This window comes from Euprymna scolopes, chromosome 44 (genome assembly GCF_053919585.1).
Source record: "Euprymna scolopes isolate OS-2025 chromosome 44, ASM5391958v1, whole genome shotgun sequence".
NCBI classification, from domain to species: Eukaryota; Metazoa; Mollusca; class Cephalopoda; order Sepiida; family Sepiolidae; genus Euprymna; species Euprymna scolopes.
The window spans coordinates 42,024,965-42,050,446 of record NC_136525.1 but is presented as its reverse complement, the minus strand read 5'-3'; the positions used below and the strand labels follow the sequence as shown (position 1 = coordinate 42,050,446).

The 25,482-nt window shown below is 35.0% G+C and overlaps 1 protein-coding gene across 6 annotated transcripts in view; it reads right to left on the bottom strand.

The window, feature by feature from the left end:
- LOC145268811 (EVI5-like protein) overlaps positions 1 to 25,482 on the bottom strand; it is a 663,419-nt gene that overhangs the window by 270,728 nt on the left and 367,209 nt on the right. For all 6 annotated transcript variants that reach the window (XM_080124436.1, XM_080124431.1, XM_080124433.1 and 3 more), the window contains one exon: positions 21,921 to 22,000. In XM_080124436.1, coding sequence (XP_079980562.1) covers positions 21,921 to 22,000 — 80 coding nt within the window. The remainder of the gene's footprint in view (positions 1 to 21,920; positions 22,001 to 25,482) is intronic.

Genomic DNA, 25,482 nt, shown 5'->3' with positions numbered 1-25,482 from the left:
TACTCCAATTTTTTTTTTTTTTTTGCTCAACCACTTCCACTTTCTTTTCTGTCTTTGAAATTGCCTACCTACTAAACTTTTTGTTTGTTTTTTGCTCAACACACACGCCTCCAAACACCCGGGCAATGCCGGGTACCCAGGCTAGTATAATAATAAATACGAAATCTGTATTAATTAAAATATCATATTAAAGCATATTTTATGACCGGGCAAAGCCAGAAAGCCTGCGAGTACATATATATATATATATATATATATATATATTTTGTGTACAGAAAGTTGTTAGTTGAGACAGGTCATTGGTACCGTCGGTTTCAAGCCCGATAATAAGGCCCGTTTAAGGTATCCTTATCGAGCTCTCTCAACTAACAACTTTCTGTACACAAAATATAAGTACGCTCTTAAAATTTGGATTTTCCTTTTAATTGAGCACTCTGCTGGAATTCTTTTTCCAAAAAAACTAATCATATATATATATATATATATATATATATATATATATATATATATACTTGATTCTTCCAGCCTTGGCAGACGTGTTTTAAATATTCTCTCCAGCGCTTTTTCTGTGCACATTTGAACTTTTCTTTTAATGATTTTGAACTCATTCCATTTGTGATTTTTTTCCAAGGAATTCTGCCTTTTGGATCATTTTGGACCATCTTCCAGTTATGCGATTCCTTTGGAACTTACCTGCTGGATTGGAATTTTTTAATTCGACCGTGTTTGGATTTTACCATTCTTGGATTTTTTACCCTTCATCGGACTATCCATTCACGTGAAATCTTTTTATCATTTTTTCTTTTACCTCCTATTCCCCTTACCTCACCCTTTGTTTTTAACCAAGTAAGATCTGTGACTTACTTGTGGTTTCATTAAATACTTTTACATGCAAAATCCGATCTCGCATTTTGCTAATTCCTGCCCTCTGATGAGAAGGAGAGTATTTCTTCAAAACTCCGTGGATTAAGGACTATCCACTTATCTTGTGCTTCCTTTTTAAAATTAAATATGTTTTTAACTCTTTTTCAAGATGTTTTTTTAACATGTTTTATTAATCATTTGTTCATATATATATATATATATATGACAAAAACACTTTATTCTAAATTTCAAGTTGTTGTCCATCTTACTGTTTATTTCTTTCAGGATGTTAAATGTTTAATTCTCAACACCACCTGTTTTGTAGTGCATGGTTCTATGTGCAGAATCATGAGCTACGAAACAGGTGTTGTTAAGAATTGAACAACAAAAAAAAAATTGGCAAAGACCGTTTTGCACAAACGCAGATAAGGTAACTTTTTTATATACATATAGGTATATTAATATTGCAAATAATTGCAAACATGTGCATGTGTTAGAACCTTTTCATCCTAATTATGCACACTGTAGAAAATATGCCTTAATAAAACTGAGCATAAAAGTAATCATGCAATATGAAACCATAAAAATTGAACAATTAATAAAAGTTCACTTTTCAAAGTTACATGCAAATTAGTAACCACTACGTAATTACTAGCATACATGAGTATATCATGACTAAGTATATTAAGAATAAAAACAATCTAAGATATGGGAAATTTTAAATGAAGGGTAATAAATAACTGCCAAGCTAAAAGAATCACCTAACACCTCCCTACTAATAACAGCTTAAGCACGAGAAACAATATTCCCCCTTCCCTCACCACACCTCTAAAACTCTACTGTACACGTTCACCAAGTATACACCGCAATTTTAGACCGCACCCAAACATCTTATAAAAACCAATGTAATCTTGACACCCTGTTTCAATATGAATTCTTTTTTGGTCTGATGAAGTGTTGTTCCTGAATTGGGGCTCCACTAAAACATGTATGCACATATGTAATCAATAATGTTTGTATAATAAACAGACTACATACCAACTCTGTCCTGCATTGAGTACTCTTTAATAATCACATGAGTTTCATTGGATTTAAATCTAGGAAGCTAATCAATACAACCGGTCTATATATATATATATATATATATATATATATATATATATATATATATATATATATATATGTATATGTATATATGTATATATACATATGTATATATGTATATATATGTATGTATATATATGTATATATATAATCATACGTATATATATATATGTATGTATATGTATATATATGTGTGTGGGTATATATATATATATATATATATATATATATATATATATATATGTATATATATATGCATGTATATATATCTATGTATATATGTATATATGTGTATTGCTGGATGTCAACATTTTGAACCGAGAGAGAGAGAGAGAGATTTAGCTGTCGTACAAAGCTAAAACTCTGTAACACCATCAGTTATAGATACTCCCTCAAGCATCTATCCATAAAAAAAAAAATGGTCCTATTGCTATGGAAAAGTTGTGACGCGTGTAGGTCTCAAATGCTGGAAGCATGTAATAATTGATCTGCCATCATTATATGTATCTATGTATAGGTGTATGTATATTTATGTACTTGTGTGTGTATACGTGTGTATATCTATGTGTATATGTATGTATATGTGTATGTGTATATATGTTTGTGTGTGTATGTATGTATGTATATGGGCGTGTGTATGTGTATTTATGCATGTGTGTATGTATGTAGATATATTTAGATGTATGCAAGTGTATGTATGCATATATATGTGTATGTTTGTATGAGCATGTATGTATATGTGTATGAGTGCATATTTATGTACGTGTATGTATATGTAGGTAAGTGTATGTATATATGTATGTGCATATGTGTACATATGGGTATATATTTGTATATGTGTATGTATGTATATCTGTATGTATGCATGTGTGTCTGTATACGTATGTATGTGTATTATTCATGGTGCATGTATATATGTGTGTATGTTTACAGATATGTATGTGTGTATGTGTAGATATGTATATTTGCGTTTATATATATATATATATATATATATATATATATATATATGTATGTATGCCAATGACCGTCTTGTGTATGTATAAGTTTGTCTATGTATGCATATATGTAATGTGTATGTATGTATGCATATATGTGGGTTATTTGTATGTGTGTACGTGTATGCATGTGTATATACGTATGCATGCGTGCATGTATATATATATATATGACCGTCTTCAGTGTCATGTCTGCTTGTGCGTGTGAATTTTGCCGGCAGGGCTAAAGTCATTTTCGGCTCATGGACTTTCAGTACCTGAGGGAGTGGCACTCGTCTGACAAGACGTTGCAATCATCATCATCATGTGTGTATATATATATATGTATATATATGTGTATATATACGTATATACATGTGTATATATATATGTGTGTATATATATATATCTATATACTAGCAAAGATACCCGTGCTTCGCACGGAGCTTTGTTGCGCACTCGGGTACCAAAATCTGTGGGCACCTTTCCAGTAAGTTGATGTTGTAAGAGCAACGATTGCATAAGGTGATTAACATTTTAACTACCTCTTGTAGTGACTGAAATTCAATCAGGAACTTCACAAAACATTTTCATCAAAAAGGAAGGTTACTTGATGTTACATAGTAAATTTTTCATTGAAGTCATTTTCAACTCTTGCTTAAATTTTATCTTGCACATTCAATACTAAAAACTTACCACAATCAGATCATGTCAGTTTTTCCTCATATCCATTTCTCGAACTTTTCACTAAAGAGCCTCAGGGTAAACTACATTTCTGCTGCTTTGATTTGGAGCCAGAATGTAGAGTTTTTCTGAACTTCCTGTCCGGCTGATGGAGACGTAGAATATACCGTGACTGAAGCAGTCTGATGTCAAGTCTACGCCAATGGTGTTAAATGTCTGACCTTGACTTTTGTTTATGCTCATTGCAAAACACACCTTCACAGGAATTTGGAGTCTCCGGAATTTAAATGGAAGTACTGAGTCCGATGGAACTAAGGGGATCCTTGGCAGTAGAACGGTTTCGCCTTTGTAGGGACCACAGGAAATGGTGGCCTCAAGTACATTGGTGTGCAATCTAGTGATAACACATCTGGTTCCGTTTGTTATTTTTGGCGGTTCCAAGGATCGAAGAATCATGATTGGCGATCCAATTTTGAGATTTAAAATGTGTGGAGGCATTCCAGATATCTCCAAAGAGTTTAAAAACTCCACAGGGTAGTGAACAGCTTCATATTCATTAGTAGCTGAATCAACTGACTTGTATTGCTTTGTGTCTCCTGGAAATTCATCCATTATTGAATTGTTCAAATGATTCACATTGCTGTTTAATGGCGAAATAATAGCCCTCTCAGCAAGTCAATCCGGTGATTTTCCATTGTTTTGCAGGTCTGGGTACACTTTGTCTTTCAGTTGCTTCTGATTACCGACACATTTACCAAGCGCAGTTGGAATCTTAATTGTGTCAGGTGAAGAAGTGATAGGAAACTGACCATTACCGATTTGGAGAAGCAATTTTGAGAAGTCTGCTGCAGCTGTGTTATCAGAGATATAGGCTCTCATATTAGTAGTCAGTCTCTTCACTATAACGTGCCTCCAGAGATAGGATTGTTTCAAACTTGCATTGACAATGTTAGCCCTTGTGCCATTTTTAACCACTGGGAGGATTTGACGGAAATCACCGCAAAATAAGGTTGGAATGCCACCCATGGGATTCTTGTTTCCTGTGATGTCTTGCAGTGTTCGGTCAATTGCTTCATAAGCACTCTTGTGCGTCATTGGGGCTTCGTCTACAATGATTGCAGAGGTGTCTCTAATTACATTTGCCAAGGCTGAGTTACCAGTAATTTTGCAAACTGGCTGATCCATTCGATGAGTATCCAAGGGTACTTTAAAAGTGCTGTGAAGAGTGCGGCCACCTTGTAGTAGAGTAGCAGCAATGCCACTGAATGCTGTTGCAAGCACAATCTTTCTCATGGATCTAATCTTTGCAAGGATCAAATTGATTACAAAAGTCTTGCCCGTACCACCTGGAGCATCAAGAAACATCATGTTTTTGTTCATTTCACCTTGTGCTTCCAACATTGCCATGAATGAATTGTAAACTTCTCTTTGAGAATCGGTCAGTTTTTCTTGCATATTTTCTGCTTGTAGGGAAGTTCTTCAAGATTATAAGTAACTTCACGTTGATACTCTCTCGCGAGTCTTTCATCTCTCCCTTGCATTGGTGCAGGTAATCCATAGCTTGCCAATGGTTGACCGCACATAAGGAGAACTTTTTCTTCAATTAGACAAAGAGTTTTATTGTAGATGTCCTCATTAAAATCTGCTTCTGGATTGTTAACTTCTTGCCTGTATCTGTGAAGAATGTCTTCAGATATTACATCACGAAAAGCCATCCAGATCTCAAGAGGATTTCTTGGCTCACAGGCTGTTAAAATTATCACAAATAGGCTTCGCAAATTTGAAGGTGATTGAGTGGCACTTGCCTCTCCTACTGCTTGATGCAAGTGATGGTCATTTTCTAGAAGGCCTCGAGCAAGGCACGCTGCTCTGTATGTTTCAAACACCTGACCATTGTATGCTCGCAAATTTTGAAATGAAGTTGGACCAGCAACCTCATTGAGCAACAGGCATAAGAAATAACACTCCCCTGCTTTTGGACTAATCGTGTAGATTCTCCCAATGCATGGTGCCTTCCATACATCATCATTTTCAGTACCTTCAACTTGTACCCCACGCATTCTTCTCATCCATTTCTTTGTCGATTTGTTCCAAGTGTAAAACTCAGGGACTTCTACGTATTTGAGACCCCTTGCAAAGACATCCTCATGGCAGAGTTGAAAAAATGCTGTCAAAGTTGTGGCAGGCGGTGGACCTTGGGCTCGTTCCAGAGCAGTATCAGCTGAGAACATGACACGCTGCCCATTTTCAAGATGAACAGAAAGTTGTACAATTGGGGGGAAATGTTCATGGATGGGATGTTCCAATATCCTCCAGGCTGCCTCTGAACTGCCGACATACCTTGCATTCTGGAACTGCTGGATCTCATCCACAATGTGACTTTGTACTTGGCCTTGTTGGTTAGCTGCTCCATCAGTTCTTTGTAGTTCAAACACTGCTTGATCACATCCTTTATTCACGTATTTGAGGACATATTTGATGCTTTGGATCGAGCTGCAAATTTCTACGTTAATGTGAGCGTTGAACTGCTGAAGGAGGACCTTGTTGTACGGAACAATCCACTGGTTTGTTATTTCTTGATTAACATACCGACCATTTCTCTTCATCCTTATTGTACCAGTCTGGCCTCCATCTTCTGGTTTTCTTCGCCTGTACTTGGGGTAAGAGTCTTGGCCTTGCTTGGTACACTGAAGAAATTCTTTTGGGTATTTTTTGGAACATTTGTTGTCAATCATACATGGACAATTTGGATTAAATGGTCCACAAGGTCCATGCACCATATGTGCCATCACTTTAGCATGAAGATCAGGATCTTCCTCTTTGTCAGGGATCTCTGCAGATATGCAGAGATCCATTTTTTCTGGTAGAAGTTTGTCCTCTGGGGCCTGCCAGGTGAGGATGTGTGCATGCGGCAGTCCTCTTTTTTGATATTCAATATTGTACAGGAAAGCCCTCAACCTGCCAAATCCTCCCTTTTTAATAAATTCAAGTAACTTTTTTAGCTTCTGCCTGAAAACCCTGGCAACAATATCTGGACGATCCTGAGGGTCTTGCCCTTGAAGACAATTTTCTGTAATTTCTGTCCACTTTGGATTTGTTGTGAACATGATGAAGAGGTCGGCTCGGCCCATTCGCCGAACATATGCCATGGCATCACTTTGACGCTCAAACATGTATCGAGGGCCTCCTGTATAAGTTGCCGGAAGTACAACTCGTTGACCAAACTGTTCTGGATTCCCATCCTCTCTAAGAATTGAATCTCTCAAGTTGCTATAATTGTCAGCTCTCAGGGTCTGTTGCTCACGCCTCAGGAACTGTAAATGTTCTGTTTCAATCTTGCAGTACACATCCACCAGCCATTGTTGAAATAGCCTTCGGTACCAGAGAAAATAGTTTCCAGGCCGAGTCATTAAATGGTACGAATAAAATTGCTGTTGGGTAACTTTTCGCCCATTGGATGCCTTCATGTAGATGTTGTAAGATGGAGAACCATAGGGGTACATTAACGGGTACATTAAAGTATCGTAGAGGGGATGTAGTTCGGAGATCCATTTTAATGTATCATTTCTAAAACGCAAGACAATATCCCGGTTAGCTGTTGGTTCATTCTCCATCAATATTCCAATCTCATACGTTGTTGTTGGAGCATTGAATCGCCGTGGATGCTCTTCTTGCGGCCTTCGGTCTTCCCTTATGACAACTTTATGTTCTACCAAGTGTTCTTCTTCAATCCTCTCCTTTGTTGTTTTCAGCTGACAAATAAAGCTGTTGTTCTCATGTAAAAATTCAGTCAGACTTTGGAGAATGTCTCTATTGAGTCTACTGTCACGTCCCCGATTATGTAGTTCCTCTTCCAGACTATCCAAGAAGTAGACTTGAATAAACTTTGCTGTTTCATCTTCAGGTGGTAAAAGACTCCCAATCTGGTGGCAAACCTGGCCTCGAATTCTAAAAGAAGGATTCCACCCATGTACTGCCGCAATTTTGTGACCAAATGATGTCATTGCAAAACAATTGTTATAACTGCGTAGATTTTGCAGAAAATCTTTAGAGATGGGACCATTGCCGGAGAGCAAATCTTGAAGCAACTGAGGCAGTGGTGGAAAGCTATCAAGCACAACTTTGCCAGAAGAACAACAACAACCAGGGGTTTCTCCTTTAAATTTTACAGCTGAGCAATGTTGACATACTTTGTCCATTTTTCCTATATCAGCTGTAGTGAGAGAGTCATTTTTGTTGTAGAGCAATCCTTTTCTATTGCAGTGTTCTATTTCATGGTGTCTCAAAGCAGTCATTCGTTGTCTAGCTGCCTCGTTTTCTGTCAATTGCTGGGGCAAAGTCATACTCTCTCTCCATGCAGCCTCTCGTTGTTGCCCTTGGTATAGGCGAAAGCTTCGTTGGGTTTCCGATTCATTCTGATGTCGTTGAGCCACTCTCAACTGACCTTGTGTACGTCTACTTACCTCATATAATTCATTCGATCGTAATATTGCTTCTCTTTCCAGTGCATATCTTTGCCTTTCTTGAATTTCATCTTGTGATGAATTTAACCGCCTTACAGCATGTCTAGTTCTGTCAGCTTCACGTTGGGTTTCTCTTTCCAAATCTGACAGTCTTGCTCTCCTTTCTCTTTGACGTATCCTGTTAAGTTCTAGACGTCTTTCTCTATCTGAATTGTTTTCATTGGAGCGAATTGCAGCAACTCTTAGTCTATTAGCTTCCAATCTTTCCATTCTTTCTTCCTCACTTTCGTTTCTACTTCGTTTGGGTGGCATAATTTCGGTTTTAAACGGAATTGTTTAACGATATTAATGATTGTAAATTAATTAAGCGTAAAGGAAATGTATACTAACTGAAATGGACGAACTATAAATAATATTTCTGAATAGTACAATTATAAACAATTATATTGTACCTATTTACTATGCCTCCCCACGGGACAGAGTTAGACACCAGGGTCGTTTTTTAACGTGGAGAAAAGGTACAAAAATAAAAATTGTCTCAGTCGTGAAGGATTTCTCCTCCACCGAAAGAGAACAAGAAAATGAAGTGCAGCATCTGAAGAACAGATACTACACTTTGATCTTGACCAAAAGGAATGAATAAAAGCGACCTACGTGTGACTCATTACTTCCGGGTGTAAACGTCACAGTCTAAAAGTAATAATTAAAAAAAAAAGTAAATGTAAAATAAATGTAATACCAACTTAGGTTAACTAAGTAAACAGTACAATTAAAACAGTTCTATTAAAACAAATAATTACTAAGATCTAGGTAATTGTTAGTCTCATTGTTATGGTTTTAAAGAAAAAAATGTGTAAAAAAAAGTTCTGCTTTTGTGAGTACGTGTATTTCTTTTAAATTACATAACCTTTTTATTTTATTATTTATATCTCTTTTAAATTTATATATTTTGTTAGTAAACTGGAAGGAATTCAGTTGAATAAAACCTTGTTCGTGTTCTTTACGTTAAACTCATATTTTTATAAAAGGTTCATCCGGTTTAAAGAAAGCACTAAGTTTAAATAAGACTGGAAATAACTAATTCAATATATAAATAGAAAAATGAAATAAATATAAGCTTTAAGTCTTAAGATAGTAATAATCAAAATGTAATAAATTATTTGTAGTTCAAATCTATGATAAACAGGCTTTCGAAATAGGCTCGACCAGAAAGATTAAATTGGAACGAAATTATAATATCCGTGCCATTTTCAAAACAACCCCACAAAAGTAACGGTATCCTGCAGTTGGTTAAATGACAATGCTTGTAAGAAAAATGTAAAAGAAAATGCGCTTATCTGTTTATTTTGACCTGTTTTATTTAATTAAAAAAAAATTGGCTATAACTGGAAGAGAGCGTTATGTTTTGGGGGTTGTTTAAAAAATAGAATGGAAATAAAGTTAGTTCCGTTTTAATTGTGTTTAATTGCGGCAAGCGCTAACAAAATCGAAAAATCACTGTTTACATTCGAAATGTTAACTTTTATAGGTTTACAGGTTTGCTGACAAGGCTGGGGGTGTTTAATACAATTATTTTACTAAATTGATTTTTTTCATTTAAAAATAAAATTATTTATTTTTTAATAAAGTTTTATTTTAAAATATTTGTTTTTGTTTAAGTAAAATATAAAAGATTAAAACGGAACGAAATTGAAATTTCCATTACATTTTCAATACAATCCCAAAACATAAAGCTTTGCTCGCCAATGAATTGTTTTGATAATATACGTAAAGTGAAATAAATCGAATATAAAATTAAATGAAAATATATTAAATAATTAAATGTTAAATAGATTTTGTAAATAGTACAGTTGAAATGATTAGAATATTTCCAATATGTAATAAGGTCGAGGTAATTAGTTAAAGAGATTTAATATAATGTGATATGCAAATGAGCATAAGTCATTCGATATGGGGGTGGTTTGTAGACTAGTATATATAGAGAAATTAGGCATTGATTCTTATGTCTCCTATAACAGAAACATCCTAAAATGGGTTCTAATGTTTCTCTACCAGGAGAGATCTACCCTCTTACCTCCTTTATATTTCTTTGATGATGTAGAGCTGTACACACAGACAGAAACACACGAACCCTATTACTTTATAAAAATATAGATGTGTGTATCTCTCTCTCTCTCTCTATATATATATATATATATATATATATATATATCTTTAATTTTATTTGTTTGCAAAAACCATAACATTTATGCCCCAATTCATATTAAATGTCAGAGTGGTTCTTGGCTAAACACAAACATGTTATTGTCATCCAAAATGGCTTCTATCAAAGCCACATATACATAGTGAAAAATGAGAAACAGTTTGTTGTTCTTCGCTATTTTCTGCAAAGAAAAAACCCCGAAATAAGGCAAACCATATGTGGCCCTGCTCTTTAAACCTCATACATTACGAGTTTCCTCTGGTATTCAACATTAAACATTTATAACTTCAAAGTCGTTAATTTTTAACCTTCCATATCCATCTGGCGGTAGCTCAAACAGTAACAATACTCGGAAGATAAATAATGACTAAAGTTGGAGCGTAAAACGTTGCAGTTTTAATTCTAGCAGATGTTTTCCAGCTGACTACAATTTGGTTGGCCTTTTGGTCAAAATCAAAGTGTAGTATCTGTTCCGGCAGATACTGCAAGCAAAGACCATATGTGGGGGAAACTCCACATATAAGACCTTGGTCAATGTAGGGGCAACCCTTCATACCAATTGTCACTATCCAGCTCCCCTACTCCCCGGGGAGTTGGTCCCCATTTCCCCTTCACTCCTCACTTTAAAAATCAGCCTTGTGCCTAATTTGCTCGGTGGGGGAGCAAATAAATACCATCTGTTCTTCAGATGCTCAGAAGGTCCGCCCGGCCTTTTGGCCGGGATCAAGGTGTAGTATCTGTTCCGGCAGATACTGCAAGCTATGACTAGCTATGACTAGCAAAGACCAGATGTGGGGGCAACCCCACATGCCTGACCTTTAACCAGCTCCCATTTCCCACCTCTCGGGAGCTGGTCCCCCCTTTCCCTCCCCCCTCCCTTCACTCCTCACATTAAAAATTGGCCTTGTGCCTAATTTGCTCGGTGGGGGAGCAAATAAATACCATCTGTTCCGGCAGATGCTGCAAGCTATGACTAGCTGTGACTGGCAAGGACCGGATGTAGGAGCGGCCCCACATGCCTGACCTTTAGCCGGCTCCCGTTTCCCACCTCTCGGGAGCTGGTCCCCCCTTTCCCTTCCCCCTCCCTTCACTCCTCACATTAAAAATTGGCCTTGTGCCTAATTTGCTCGGTGGGGGAGCAAATAAATACCATCTGTTCTTCAGATGCTGCACTTCCATTTCTTGTTCTCTTTCGGTGGAGGAGTAATCCTTCACGACTGAGACAATTTTTATTTTTGTACCCTTTCTCCACGTTAAAAAACGACCCTGGTGTCTAACTCTGTCCCGTGGGGAGGCATAGTAAATAGGTACAATTTGGTTGTCTTCAAGTCCAATGTAAACAAATTCTTGATGAACCGTCCCTTAAATAATCCAATTTACCAAATTTCTACTACTAACGATTACTACGAAATTATCCCACTGACTACTGTACACTCAATAATCCTTATCCTCGGGTGGCCTCCAGGCCTTGATAAGTGGTGACCCCTATGTAAAAAAATTAAATAAATGGTACCCAAGACATTTTTTTTAAACCATTAATCAATAGAGTTAGCTCTATAATCATAAATAAAAAATTAAAATATAATATTATGCATATTTTATAACCATGCAACGTTCTGCCAGTATATATATATATATATATATATATATATATATATATATATATATATGATGATTGCAACGTCTTGTCAGACGAGTGCCACTCCCTCAGACACTTAAAGTCCATGAGCCCAAAAATGACTTTTTTTTTTTTAGTCCTATCGGTAAATTCACACGCTCAAGCAGGCATGGCACTGGAGACGGTCATTGAGATCAATTATTACATGCTTCCAGCATTTCAAGCCTCCACGCGTCACAACTTTTCCATTGCCACAGGACCATTTTTATAGACAAATGCCTGAGGGAGAATCTATACACAGATGATGTTACAGAGTCTTAGCTTTGTACGACAGCTAAGTCTCTCTTTCGGTTCAAAATGTTGAGATCTAGCACCAAGTAAGAGTAAGATTGCCAGCAACAAGTTAAACTGTAGACCAGCTTAATGTGGGTACTAGTCTCCCGCTTTATGGTTTTTTAAATCAGAGATTTGCTTTTCCTAGAAAGGTTGCCTTCACATATATACACACACACCCTGTAGCGTCCAAAACTAAGGGACAAAAATTTAAAACCTAATATTTGTTAGAAATAACAACTGTGAAAAGCTGAAATTTTGACAACTGTTAGTCGTTATCATCCATAATAACATACTTAAGTTTGAATCATTTGCAAAGGATAGAAAAAGAATTATAACAATTATTTATTTATTTTCAAAATAGGAATGTCCAAAATTTTATAATTGCTAATTAAAGATCCAGTTTTTAAAATCATAATGAAAAAAAAAAATTAAAATTAAAAAAGCTAGCTGATCGTATTCATTCCTCCCCCCCCCAAAAAAAAAGCTAAATTGATGAATAATTACCATTAAAAAAATATATGAAATGAAAGAAAAAAAGCGAAGGGGAAAAATAAGTAGGGAAAGAATCAAATAAAAACCACATTAAGTCCTAAAAGATTTTCTTTTTGCTTGCAAAAAGAAAATCTCTTAGGACTTAATATATATCTAGGATTTTCAGATGAAATAGTGAGTGTGACTATGTATTATTTAAAACGCCTGATTGTGAAAAATATCCTGACAAATCTGTAATTTTTGCAGGAATCCAACCTCAGCGTCGTCTGCTCAACATATTGCATATTAGTTATGTTTTAGGGAAAAAAGAATTCCAGCAGTGTTCTATTATAAGGAAAAAATTTTGAAAATAAGAGTGTAATATTTATATTTTTATTTTCAGAAGTTCAGATAAGATAAGCCATGAGTACTCTCAGTTTCAAACCTGATAACAGAGAACCACTTAAACTCCCTTCAGCCGATCTATCTCATCTGTCTTGAACAGGAAATGGAAACATATACACACACACACACATTATATATATAAGTGTTTGTAGGTATTTAATTATTATAGTAAAAAAATAATTATGACAGCCCCTTTAAGAAACTCGTTTGTTATCGTTGAGCACTTTCAGTTGAATTAAGTCGGCTAATTTAGCTCTTATGCATAGATCATCGTATAACGATAAGATCACTGTCTGGCTGAGGTAAAGAATATTTAAAATTAAAATGTTTAAATTCAACGTTATTTCATGCGGTTAATGGTAGCCGAATGGATACAGTCTTTGCTAATCGAGCCAGAGATGGCTCGTGTTGCCGAGTTCAAATCTGTCGACTGGTGTTAATCGTGACACCCTGCACTGAAGATTCCCGAAAGGATGAAACACTAGTGTCTGGTCTGTAGGTATATAATTATTATAGTAAAAAAAAATTATATATATATACACATTATATATATATATATATATATATATATATATATATATATATATATATACACATTATATATATATATATATATAATGTGTATATATATATATATATATACATTATATATATATATACACACATTATATATAAATACATTATATATATATATATATACACACACATTATATATATATATACATTATATATATATATACACACATTATATATATATATATATATAGTCATCCATATACAGTACTGTTTCGCTGTTTCACAGCTCATCAGTGCGGCTAGACAGGATTGAAACCCGACCGCCTGTACAACAGTCAAGGCTCCAACCATTACGCTATCGGCGGCTGCTGTGCAAGTTGTGAGTTTAATGATGTTTTGACATCGTGCGAAATACCTAAGCTCGATTTGTTTACACAAAGAGCATCATATATATATATATATCCTTCACTTTATTCCTTCACTAAAACCATAACAATTATGCTCTGATTCATATTATATGTTGATGTAGTTCTTGACTTACACGAAGATGCTATTGTCGTCCAATTGGTCTCTACCAAAACCAACGACCATGCCACATATACACAGTGAAAAATGAGAGACTATTTAAAACGAAACAGTTTCTTCTTTGCAAAGAAAAAAAGAAATAATGCAAACCATATGTGGGCCCTACCCTTTAAACCTTATACATTCCAAGTTTCCCCTGGTATTCAGGCAAAAAAGAGTGGCAGTAGCCTTTCACCAGAGTTGGTGGGCATAAATCATACTGTACTGCTAGCGTTAAGGTGGGATCTTTTCCTGGAAGGCCTTTGTGATTTATCATATTTCTTTGTGACTGGGGAGCTTTTTTTTTAAATCATGCCAGCATGTACGAGGTGGTGCTGTTGATCTGTGGATGACTGCACCTGTATATAACAACCTACCTTCATAACTTTCTTTTACATTTGCTCATCATTTTACAAATACAAGAACTTATATATTTACTATATGCTATATATTTCAAAGACGTACCATGGTTTCATTGGCATGGGTTGACCTTTTTACAAATTAAAAATCCATTCAAACCATATATATATATATATATATATATATATATATATATATATATATATATATATATACATAGTTTCTCTTCCAATTTTTGGATTTTTGATCAAACGCATTTTATCTCCTTTTGATGAATTGATTGTTGCTATTTCTCCTGATGAGTTAAGGGCAAAATAGATTCACTGATTGATATAATAATTAAGTGATTGATTTTGTGCTATGAAACAGATAATGTCAAAAATTGTAAATATCAACTGAATTAAAGGAATAAATTGTAAGATGGTCAACATCATGAACTTTGGAATATAGACTCTTGTCATTCATTCATTATCTTGCCCTGTGATTACATTGAGCTTCTTAAATAAGGATTGGTATATATTATAAGGAAATAAAGTATATTTCCACAGAAATATATATATATATATATATATATATATCGAATCTCGCTAGATTCAGACTCTGATGAGTCGTAGACAATGAAACACGTGTCAGTGGATAATTATATTTTAAAAATTATATTTTAAAAACAATATGTATGCCGCTCCCAATATGGGCATACCAAATTGGTTAAAGGGAAAATTATTCCCAACTCGCATTTAGGTAAAAATGTACTTTCGTAAATAATTGAATTCATTCAAAACGTATCGCAAAAACCAAAACAAATAACACACATATATATATATATATATATATATATATATATATATATACAGTGATGATCATATTTATTGGCACGGTAAAATAAAAGTTAAATTTTGTCTAATAAATTCTAAAAAAGGGATTAAATTAAAGAAAATAACAAAGTATATTATGTATTTTTAACTGGCCTTTCCGATGCAGCAATCGGATTTTAGAAAAAATAAATAACAAAGGAACAACAAACATAATTGCAAAAAACCCTTGTTCAAAATTATTGGCACGATTTATTTAATAATCAATTGTATAGCCTTTGGCCTTGATTACCTTCCTCAGTCGCTTTTCATAGTTTACAACCAAGTTGTTGCACTCTTCAGTAGTAATTTTAGCCCACTCTTCCTGACAATAATCCTCCAATTGAATAAGATTCTTAGGCTTCCTTTGCATTACCCTCAATTTTAATGTTCTCCATAAATTTTCAATTGGATTAAGGTCTGGGCTTTGTGATGGCCACTCCAAAACATTAATATGATTGTCCTCAAGCCATTTCTTAGTCAGTTTAGCCGAATGCTTTGGGTCATTATCTTGCATGAACCACCAACGACGACCAAGTGAGAGCTCTTTAGCAGAGTCTTTCAGGTTTTCATCCAATATTTTAACATAATCTTCCTTTTTTATGCTACCCGTGACCTTAACAAGTCGCCCTGGTCCAGAGGCAGCAAAGGATCCCCAAAACATCAAACTGCCTCCACCGTGCTTCACTGTGGGTATGGTGTTCTTAGGCAGGAAAGCTTCGCCAGATTTTCTGTAAATATAAGACACTTTATTATGGCCAAATAACTCTATTTTCGTTTCGTCAGTCCATAGAACACGTTTCCAGAATGCAACATCTTTATCAATATGACGTTTTGCAAAGGCTAGCCTTGCTTTCAGGTGCATAGGCTTCAATAAGGGAGTCTTTCTCGGACGACATGCTTTTAAACCAGCTCTCTTCAAAACTCTACCAACTGTATGTCGAGATACATTCACTCCAGAGGTGCTCTGTTCATCAACAATCTCCCCAACAGAGATCCTTGGGTTTTGTTTTACTTGTCGAACAATTTTCCGTTCATCTCTTGGGGAAAGAATCCTTTTCTCCCTCTACCCTCTAAACTCATAACGTGGCCTTGCGATTTGAACTTGTTTATTATGGCTCTAACAGTGGATTTGGGAAGGTTTAGCTTCTTTGAAATCTTATCATAGCCCTCCCCATTGGTATGGCATGCTACAACAAGCTTCCTGACGTCTTCGCTGTGTTCCTTAGTTTTAACCATGGCGATTGAAAATTATAATTTAGTCACTTATAATAGTTTAAATAAATCGCTATCTAAAAATTATCTGAAAAAAATTATTCACTGAATTAGCGTTAAACAAGCATAATATGGCTATAAAAAAGTTCAGAAAGCACGTAAACCGGAAATTGATTGATATTATACTGATACTAAAAGAAAAACAAAGCCGTGCCAATAATTTTGAACAAGGGTTTTTTGCAATTATGTTTGTTGTTCCTTTGTTATTTATTTTTTCTAAAATCCGATTGCTGCATCGGAAAGGCCAGTTAAAAATACATAATATACTTTGTTATTTTCTTTAATTTAATCCCTTTTTTAGAATTTATTAGACAAAATTTAACTTTTATTTTACCGTGCCAATAAATATGATCATCACTGTATATATATATATATATATATATATATATATATATATATATATATATAAAATTTATTTATACAAACATTAATGGCTACATATGTGCATACATGTTTCTGTAATCACCCGCATTGGGAGATTACGTCTTCAGGCCAAGAATTACCGTCGAAACTCTCTCTCTCTCTTTCTCTCTCTCTCTCTCTCTCTCTCTCTCTCTATATATATATATATATATATATATATATATATATATATATATATATATATAGTGGAAGGTTCGATCCCTGGCAGAGGAAAGGTGTGAGTCTAGCTGCACTGAAGTGCTATGATACAGCAAAACAGTCTGTCTATTGATAACTATATAAGCTCCCTTCTCGACTTGGGAACTTCTTTAAATCATGCTAGCATGTATGATGTAATGCTGTTGATTTTGGAGGGTGTATATAATCCCCTACCTTCTTTTATAACTTGCTTTTAAATGGCCCTAATTAGCCTTGAACTAATTATTTCCCAAATACATTGAATTTTAAACGAAAATTGAATATATATTTTATACGAGCAGGGAGATCCGAAATTGTCCATGGTTGAATGAAAATCAACAAATGCTCCACCGCACCATATTTTTATTGTCATCAAAATCGATGAAATCAACCATTTTTGAATGAAATTGATTGCCTGCTCTTGTTAGGGACCACACTCTCACAGTGTACCGGGAGGAAACTTTATATGCTTCCCTGCAATGGCTCAGTTTACAATACATTGTATTTTACATTGCACTGTAGAGAACCTACTGTTGATTTTATACAATTACCTATAAATAACGGCTTCACTTAACATATGAAAAGTATCATGATTCAATTGCACTCTAAACAGAAACATTCATTTTGAACGCGCCCCTGTCTTGCCAAAGAACCAATTTTGATTTGATGAAATTATTTATACATAATCACTTCAATCAAACGTACAAAAGTCAAGTATCATGGTTCAATTATGCTCTAAAAAGAAACATTCATTTTAAACGCACCACTGTCTTATAAAATGGTCTATCATTGATTTAATAGGCTAGGTCTTTCTGCTTGTGCAGTAATAAAACTTATAAAACGCCCTTGTGATGTTAGGTTGTATAAAAATGTTAACTTTGGTCAAAATCGAACATCCTTCTTTATCGGATTTTTTCAATTCTTGACTTTCGATACTTATCGGACGCATTCTGGTACAAAACCTACATAAGAACTCCTCCAGACACATCAAGTACCACACACACACACACATACACACACACACACAGTTTCTTGAATATAAGAGTTGAGATAGATTTACATTATGTTACATATTTCAGAGACATACCATGGTTTCATTACAGTGGATTGACCTTTAGTCAATTTAAAGGCTGTTAAAAATCTATTCAAAGCATATACATTATATATATATATATATATATATATATATATATATATATATATATATATAAGAACAAGTAAAACATGTTAAAGAACACTTTGAAAAAGAGTTGAAAACATATTTAATTTTAAAAAGGAAGCACTAAATAAGTGGATAGTCCTTAATCTGTGGAGTTTCAAAGAAATACTTTCCTTTTCATCAAAGGGTAGGATTTAGTAAAATGCGGGATCGGATTTTGCTTGCAAAAGTATTTAATGAAACTACAAGTAAGTCATAGATCTTACTTGGTAACAAAAAGTGAAGCAGAGGGAATAGGGTGAAGAAAAAAGTGATTTCAGGTGAATGGATAGTCTGGTGAAGGGTAAAATATCCAATAACGGTAAAATCCAAAAAAGTTGGTTAAATTTCCATTTCCACAAGTAAAATCCAAGGGAATCGTGTAATTGGAAGATGGTCCAAAGTAATCCAAAAGGCAGAAATCCGTGGAATAATTCACAAATGGGTACTAGGATAAGGAAATCAGTTCAAATAATATCATTAAAAGAAAGATAAGATGTGTGTAGAAAAAAGAAATGGAAGAAATTTAAAACTCGACTGTCAAGGCTGGGTTAATTTAAGAAAAGTATATATATAAATTTTATATATATATATATATATATATATATATATATATATATAAAGAGAGAGAGAGAGGGGGGGAGGGTGATTTAAAAATAACTCCCTATTATCAAATGCTTGTAATTTATTACTGAAATAAAAATTCTTACGCGATATGAATATAATTGGAAAGCGGATAGCACGAGGTTTTATTTAGAATTCAGTATGGCTGCTAGCATTCAACACTGCCTTTTTAAGACGCCTGGGAACCGCATCAACTGATTTCATGTAACGTGGTGGTTATATTTTAACACGGAACCAACATTGTATATGAAAGTCTTGCAAAGAAACAAAGCAAAGAAGTTTAATGCAAGTTTTTTTCAGTTAAAAGAAAAGGTATTTATTAATGGTCGTTTCATCACCAAACCGCTGACACATAATTTTCTAAGCCAGTGATAAATATGGGCACATTCTTGCTTTTACTCTTGGGGTCAATTAACAGTTTCCCAGTCCACAGCTACAGCCAGCTACTATGTCTGCCGTTTGCCCCATGGTACATGGTCGTCTGACAATTTTTAAAAATTTCAGAGCATTAACAACTCCTGCATCTTTTTTAAAAGTTCCTATCACACCAACACGTGCTTAAAAGTCCTGTCATGCTGCCTCATGATTAAAAGTCTATCTTCTGCCCAGCATGTGCTTCCATATCGCTGTCGCCATTATATGCTTCTTTTTTCTCTCCGATTTTATTTCCTTTCTCCTCCTCGCACCATGGCTTGGTCAGTTGCATATGTGAGATGCTCCTGTTGCTATATACATGTCAGTAGCTTCGTTACTTTCACAAGAAACTTTTTCTTCTTTTTTTCTCATCCAGTGGAGGTCTTGTTAGTGCTTTCTCTCCTCGGTCTTTATATCCTCCTTGACCTTTCACAACTATTAGGTGTGGTGCCAGTTGATGCCGACACTACAATAATTTTTTTTTTGGGGGGGGTAACTTACAGTTATACGGCTTCAGTTTTCTTGATATGCAGTGGTGTTCTTCAATCTTTTTGTTTTATTTCTGTTGCAGTTATTTATTATTATTTACTCACTAGGAGTAATCACACAAGCCATCATCAAAGATTGTGGTGTTCTCTGGAGTCTGAGTGACAACAAGTCGCCCCAGACTTCCAGTACTCTTCACCTTTTTCAATAAGCAAATTTGTGTTATCGTAACAGCTGCTTACCACTGATTTCTCATTGGCGGCAACCATTGGTCTTCACTGGTATTTGGGTGGCAATAAGCCACCCCAAGGTCCCAGGTCCTGGATATGACCTTAAACTATATCCGATGGTGAGGCCCCAGCTTGCGGACTTTGAGAAGTGTGGAGCCACCCTTTAATTGCCATTGCTCCCAGGTCCACTCTGACCCGGACTGGAAGTACCTGTTAGGGTCCCAACTATGGGTTTAAATAGAAACCGACTTGAAAAAAACAAAACAAATATATTCCATTAAAAAATTTTTCTTCAAAATTACTGGATTCAGCATTAAATAATCTGAAAAGGGTTGATATGTCGTAAAACAAAAACAACCAACCAAGGTCTCAGTCCTCTTTGCACTTAGCCAGTGGAAGCCTGGCTAGTGCTTTCTCCCCTCGGTCTTTCCATCCTCCTTGACCCTCTTTATTTGGTGTGGTGCCCATTCATGGTAACACTCACAGAAAAAAATGATGGGGAACGTATCTTGCAATTCTACAGTTGTTGTGGTTGTTGTTGCTTCTTCACCACCACCACCACCATCATCATCCTCCTCATCAATTCTGAATAATTACGTTTATTAATTTATTTTCCAGTTTATTCTTTAGTCTTTTTTTTTGTAAACTGTTTTTTCAATTTCCGGGTTGTTTTATTTTTAGCTTGTTTCCTTCTCATAAACTGCTTTGTCTAATTTCATTCGGTTCTTATAGAAATGTGGTTATTTATTTTATTTATTTAAAAAATTGGTTCATAGTTTGATCGATTACTCTAGCATTCTAAATTAACTCTTGCAAATTTCTGCTTAATCAATGCTAGTTATCTCCCCCTAGATAATTGTTTGATTTGCCATAAGTGCCCAGCAGATTTTTTTGTGTTTAATGTTTACTAGTCTCCATTATTTCCTTCAAAATTAAAAATATTTTCTAAATTTTCACCGTTGCAGAATTTGCATTTCTTTCATCCAACATCTTTTTAAAAAATCATTAAAGTATTTTGTTTTTATTTTGTTATAACCATAAGTACAACGAGGATCTCCGTTATTTTCGTCCAAATTGGAAATATTTTAAAGTCTTCACCAGCTATGGGCAAATAGCTCCACTGCCTTATAGATGCCTTGAGAAAGGCAAAGGCTAAGGGTATAACCCCTGACAAAAAAAATCTGGTTTGGAGTCCTGATAAATGGATGGTGAAGCACTGCAACATCTTTTTGGCAACTTCTGCAACTTCACTGTCTCCAACCATATTGGCCTGCCTTTCCGTTGGACATTTTCTGCAATGCCAAGAGGAGGACTCTGGTAACTGGGCAAACCTAGGTTTCCTTATCACCTGCCAAGGCTAGCATCCGGACAGCCAATTCCAGCTTTGAAGTGTATAGCCATAGCAAATGCTGCGGTACATCAGACTAGATGCAGAATGCCACTGTCATATTAAACAGAAGGTTTAAAAAATATTAGCAAAAAAATTAGCAAAAAAAAAAAATTAGCAAAAAAATAAAATTAGCAAAAAAAAAAAATATTAGCAAAAATATTAGCAAAAAAAAAATTAACAAAAAAAAAATAGCAAAAAAGAAAAAATATTAGCAAAAAAATTAGCAAAAAAAAAATATTAGCAAAAATATTAGTAAAAAAAAAAAAACACAACAAAGATGGCGTTACCTTGACATTATTGGGTTTCTTTTTAAAGTTGTCCCATTCATTCACGATTCTACCCCATGTTTGCCAGAGATTTTCAGAGGCTGAAAAAGAAAAAAAAGAAAAAAAAAAAGAAAGAAATTATTCATTAAATAATTGTAGAAAACATTTCATTGAAAAAAATTGAATTATAGGTTGGAACGATGAATTTGTCGCCCTAAAAGAAAACAATAATACAGCTTTATTCTAAAACTTTTATTGAAAAAAAAATCAATTCAGGCAACTTGATTATGTAGTAGAGTTGACATCTATGCAATGTAGTCGCCTTCAACCTCAATCACTGCCTCAATACAGATCCAGAACTAGGAGTATGCCTTTTCCACAAGCGCCAGTGGAAGCTCGGTGAATACTAGACAGATGGCAGCGATCAGGTTGGCTTTGTTGTTGAGGGAGGTCATGTTGGTGATGTTCTCAATGAATGACCAAAGGAAGTAGTACCGCGAATTCAGATCGGGGGAGAAGGGGAGGAAGTGAGAGAAGGGTACAAAGTCGTAGCACTCCTTATGAAGCCAAACCTGGGTCTCTTTTGACTTGTTGGCCAGTGCCAAGTCCTACTGCCACACCCAGGGTCTGCCAGCAGCCACCTGATTGCGCCAGGGGATCATTACATTCTTCAGCCATCATATATGAAAACTAATTTTATAAACTCAACAGTAGGTTCTCTACAGTGCAATGTAGACTACAATGTTTTGTGAACTAACTGCGAGAAGGATTAAAAAATGGGGAATTTTACTGATTTCAATGACAATAAAATATGGAGGGGTGAAACATTCGTCAATCCGCAATCATTCCTGGGCAACGTTGGGTCTCCTTGCTAGTATATATATATATATATATATATATATATATATATATATATATATATATATATATATATACTAGCAGGCCACCTTGTAATGACCAGTTGTAAAATATGTATAAATATTATATTTTAATTAATGCAGAATTCTTATTACTAACAGGACGCATTAACTGGCATTGCCCGATTGAAGCATGCCCTTTTCTCATAAAACATTAAACTACAGTTGTTGTTAGTGACCAATCCCCAACGTCCTAATGATAAGAACAGGTTTCGGAATAGACACCCCTAACCTCCTTATGTTAAGAACGTTGTATGGAATAGACACGACTAACCTGAAAGTGTTTCCGCAATAAATAAAATACTACCCCGCAGTCAAAGTTGGCCCCATTAAGTCATTAAAACTGGCACCTGCCAATTCTAAATAATTAAATGAATTCAAACGTGTTTCCGTTAGTATTTCGTGGTGGCCCAGTGGTTAACGTCGCACCTTTTTTTTCACACTTTAATTTCCAACTTCGACTCAAGGGTTCGGGTTCGATCCTTCATACTTACCTACCAAAACTTTTTTTTTATTTTTACCCCACCCCCCACCCCCCAACACAAACACCCGGAGTTTTGATTTACCCAAAACCACACAACCTCCAAACACCTGGGCAATGCTGGATACCCCTCGCTAGTTGTATAAATAGAAATAAAATTCCAATTTCTCTCTAAAAACAAAATAATAATAATAATAATAATAATAATAATAATAATAATAATAATAATTTCAAAACATGAAACGCCACATAGAACCAAGAACATTGAAGCCACATATCTATAAGTTCTCTAACCTCACCCTCATCCCATTACCATATCACTGCCCCCCTCCAAAAAAAACAAACAAAAAAGAGACCAAACAAACAGCCAAGTAGAGTCTAGGAGGAAGGAAAGACCGAGGAGAGAGCACTTCCCAGATCTCCGCTGGATAAGTACAAAGAGAACTGGGACCTTGGGGAGGTTTATTGCCACTCAAATTCCAGTGAAGACCAATAAATGCTGCCAACGAGAAATCAATGGCAAGGAGCTGGTGTGATAATGCAAATTTATTTGCAAATACTATCGAAAGAAGTGGAGAATACTGGAAATCTGGGGAGACTTCTAGTCACTCAGCTTCCAGGGAACACCACAGGCTGTTTTCAAGGAGAGATTTTGATGACCTGTGTGAAAGCTCACTGTGAGCCAATAATAATAATAATTAAAAAAAAAAGGGCTCCTTCAGTCTTTGATAGACTATGGATACCCATGAAAGGGTGCCTGCGTGTGAAATTTTTGTGACAGGAGGTGCGCAATCTCCAACCACACCTCTCCTTAATCGACATTGTTTAATACCAGTGGCCAGGACGACTGGAAACAAATGCCGAGATAAGCGGAGAGCTCATACAATGTCTAGAATTTCCAAATGGTCACCCATCTGGTACTAAACAGGCTCGACGTTGCTTAACTTTGGTGATCTGACGAGAACCGGTGTGTCAACGCGATTATGCCATATAATAACAATAATAATAACAACAACAACAACAACAATAATAATAATAATAATAATAACAATAATAATAATAATAATAACAATAATAATAATAATAATAATAATAATAATAATAATAATAATAATAACAATAATAATAATAATAACAATAATAATAATAATAATAATAATAACAATAATAATAATAATAATAACAATAATAATAATAATAATAATAATAATAACAATAATAATAATAATAATAACAATAATAATAATAATAATAATAACAATAATAATAACAATAATAATAATAATAATAATAATAATAATAATAATAATAATAATAATAATGTACAGAACTGAAGGGACACTCAGAACATTCCTAAAAAGCATAGATAAAAAGACAAGGAGAAATCGGAATCAAGAGGAAGAATGAGACCATACAACAGATTGAAATTTTAAGGAAAACAATCGCATACGGAAAGTAACCCACATGAGATACAAACGCTGACGGATTATATGGAAGCTGCAACAAAAGTAAAGCCAAAAGATAGAAAGGAACACGAAGTTGAACCAAGAAAACTGAAACTGCAAAATTGTAACTACACCCTCTTCCCTAAAAAATAAAAATATAAATAAATATAAAAAAAATGTGATGGATGAAGAAGGATGGAAACATCAAGGAGAGAAAGCATTAACCAGACTTCTGCTGGATGGGTGCGAAGTGGACGGGGATCCGGAGGAGGCTTGTTGTCACCCAAATTCCAATGAAGACGAATGGTCACTGCAAACAACACTAAAAACTTAATAAAATAATAGGAGACTATAAACCCGGCTACATATGCAGGAAAATTAAAATTCACAAAATAGACGCATAATCTCCCAAATCCCCACTCCAGTATATCACATCGCTAAAAACAATCGGTACTCCTGCAGTATTTTACCCACCGATTTCACGATCTTAGCCGAGCGTTGATCGACATCCGTCGGAAAACGCCGGAACATGGCGAGCGGTACGATACTCTATCAGCCAATCAGGGCGCTTCAAACGAACGCGCAGCAGACGAATAATTTTCATTGAAATTACACACATAGCGTTTCATTTCAGTTATTTTATTGTTCAAAGTAAAAATACACAGCCTTTCATTTCAGCTATTTAATTTAGCGATAAAAAAAAAAAAAAAAACGGGAGCTGTTGGAAACATATTTATGCG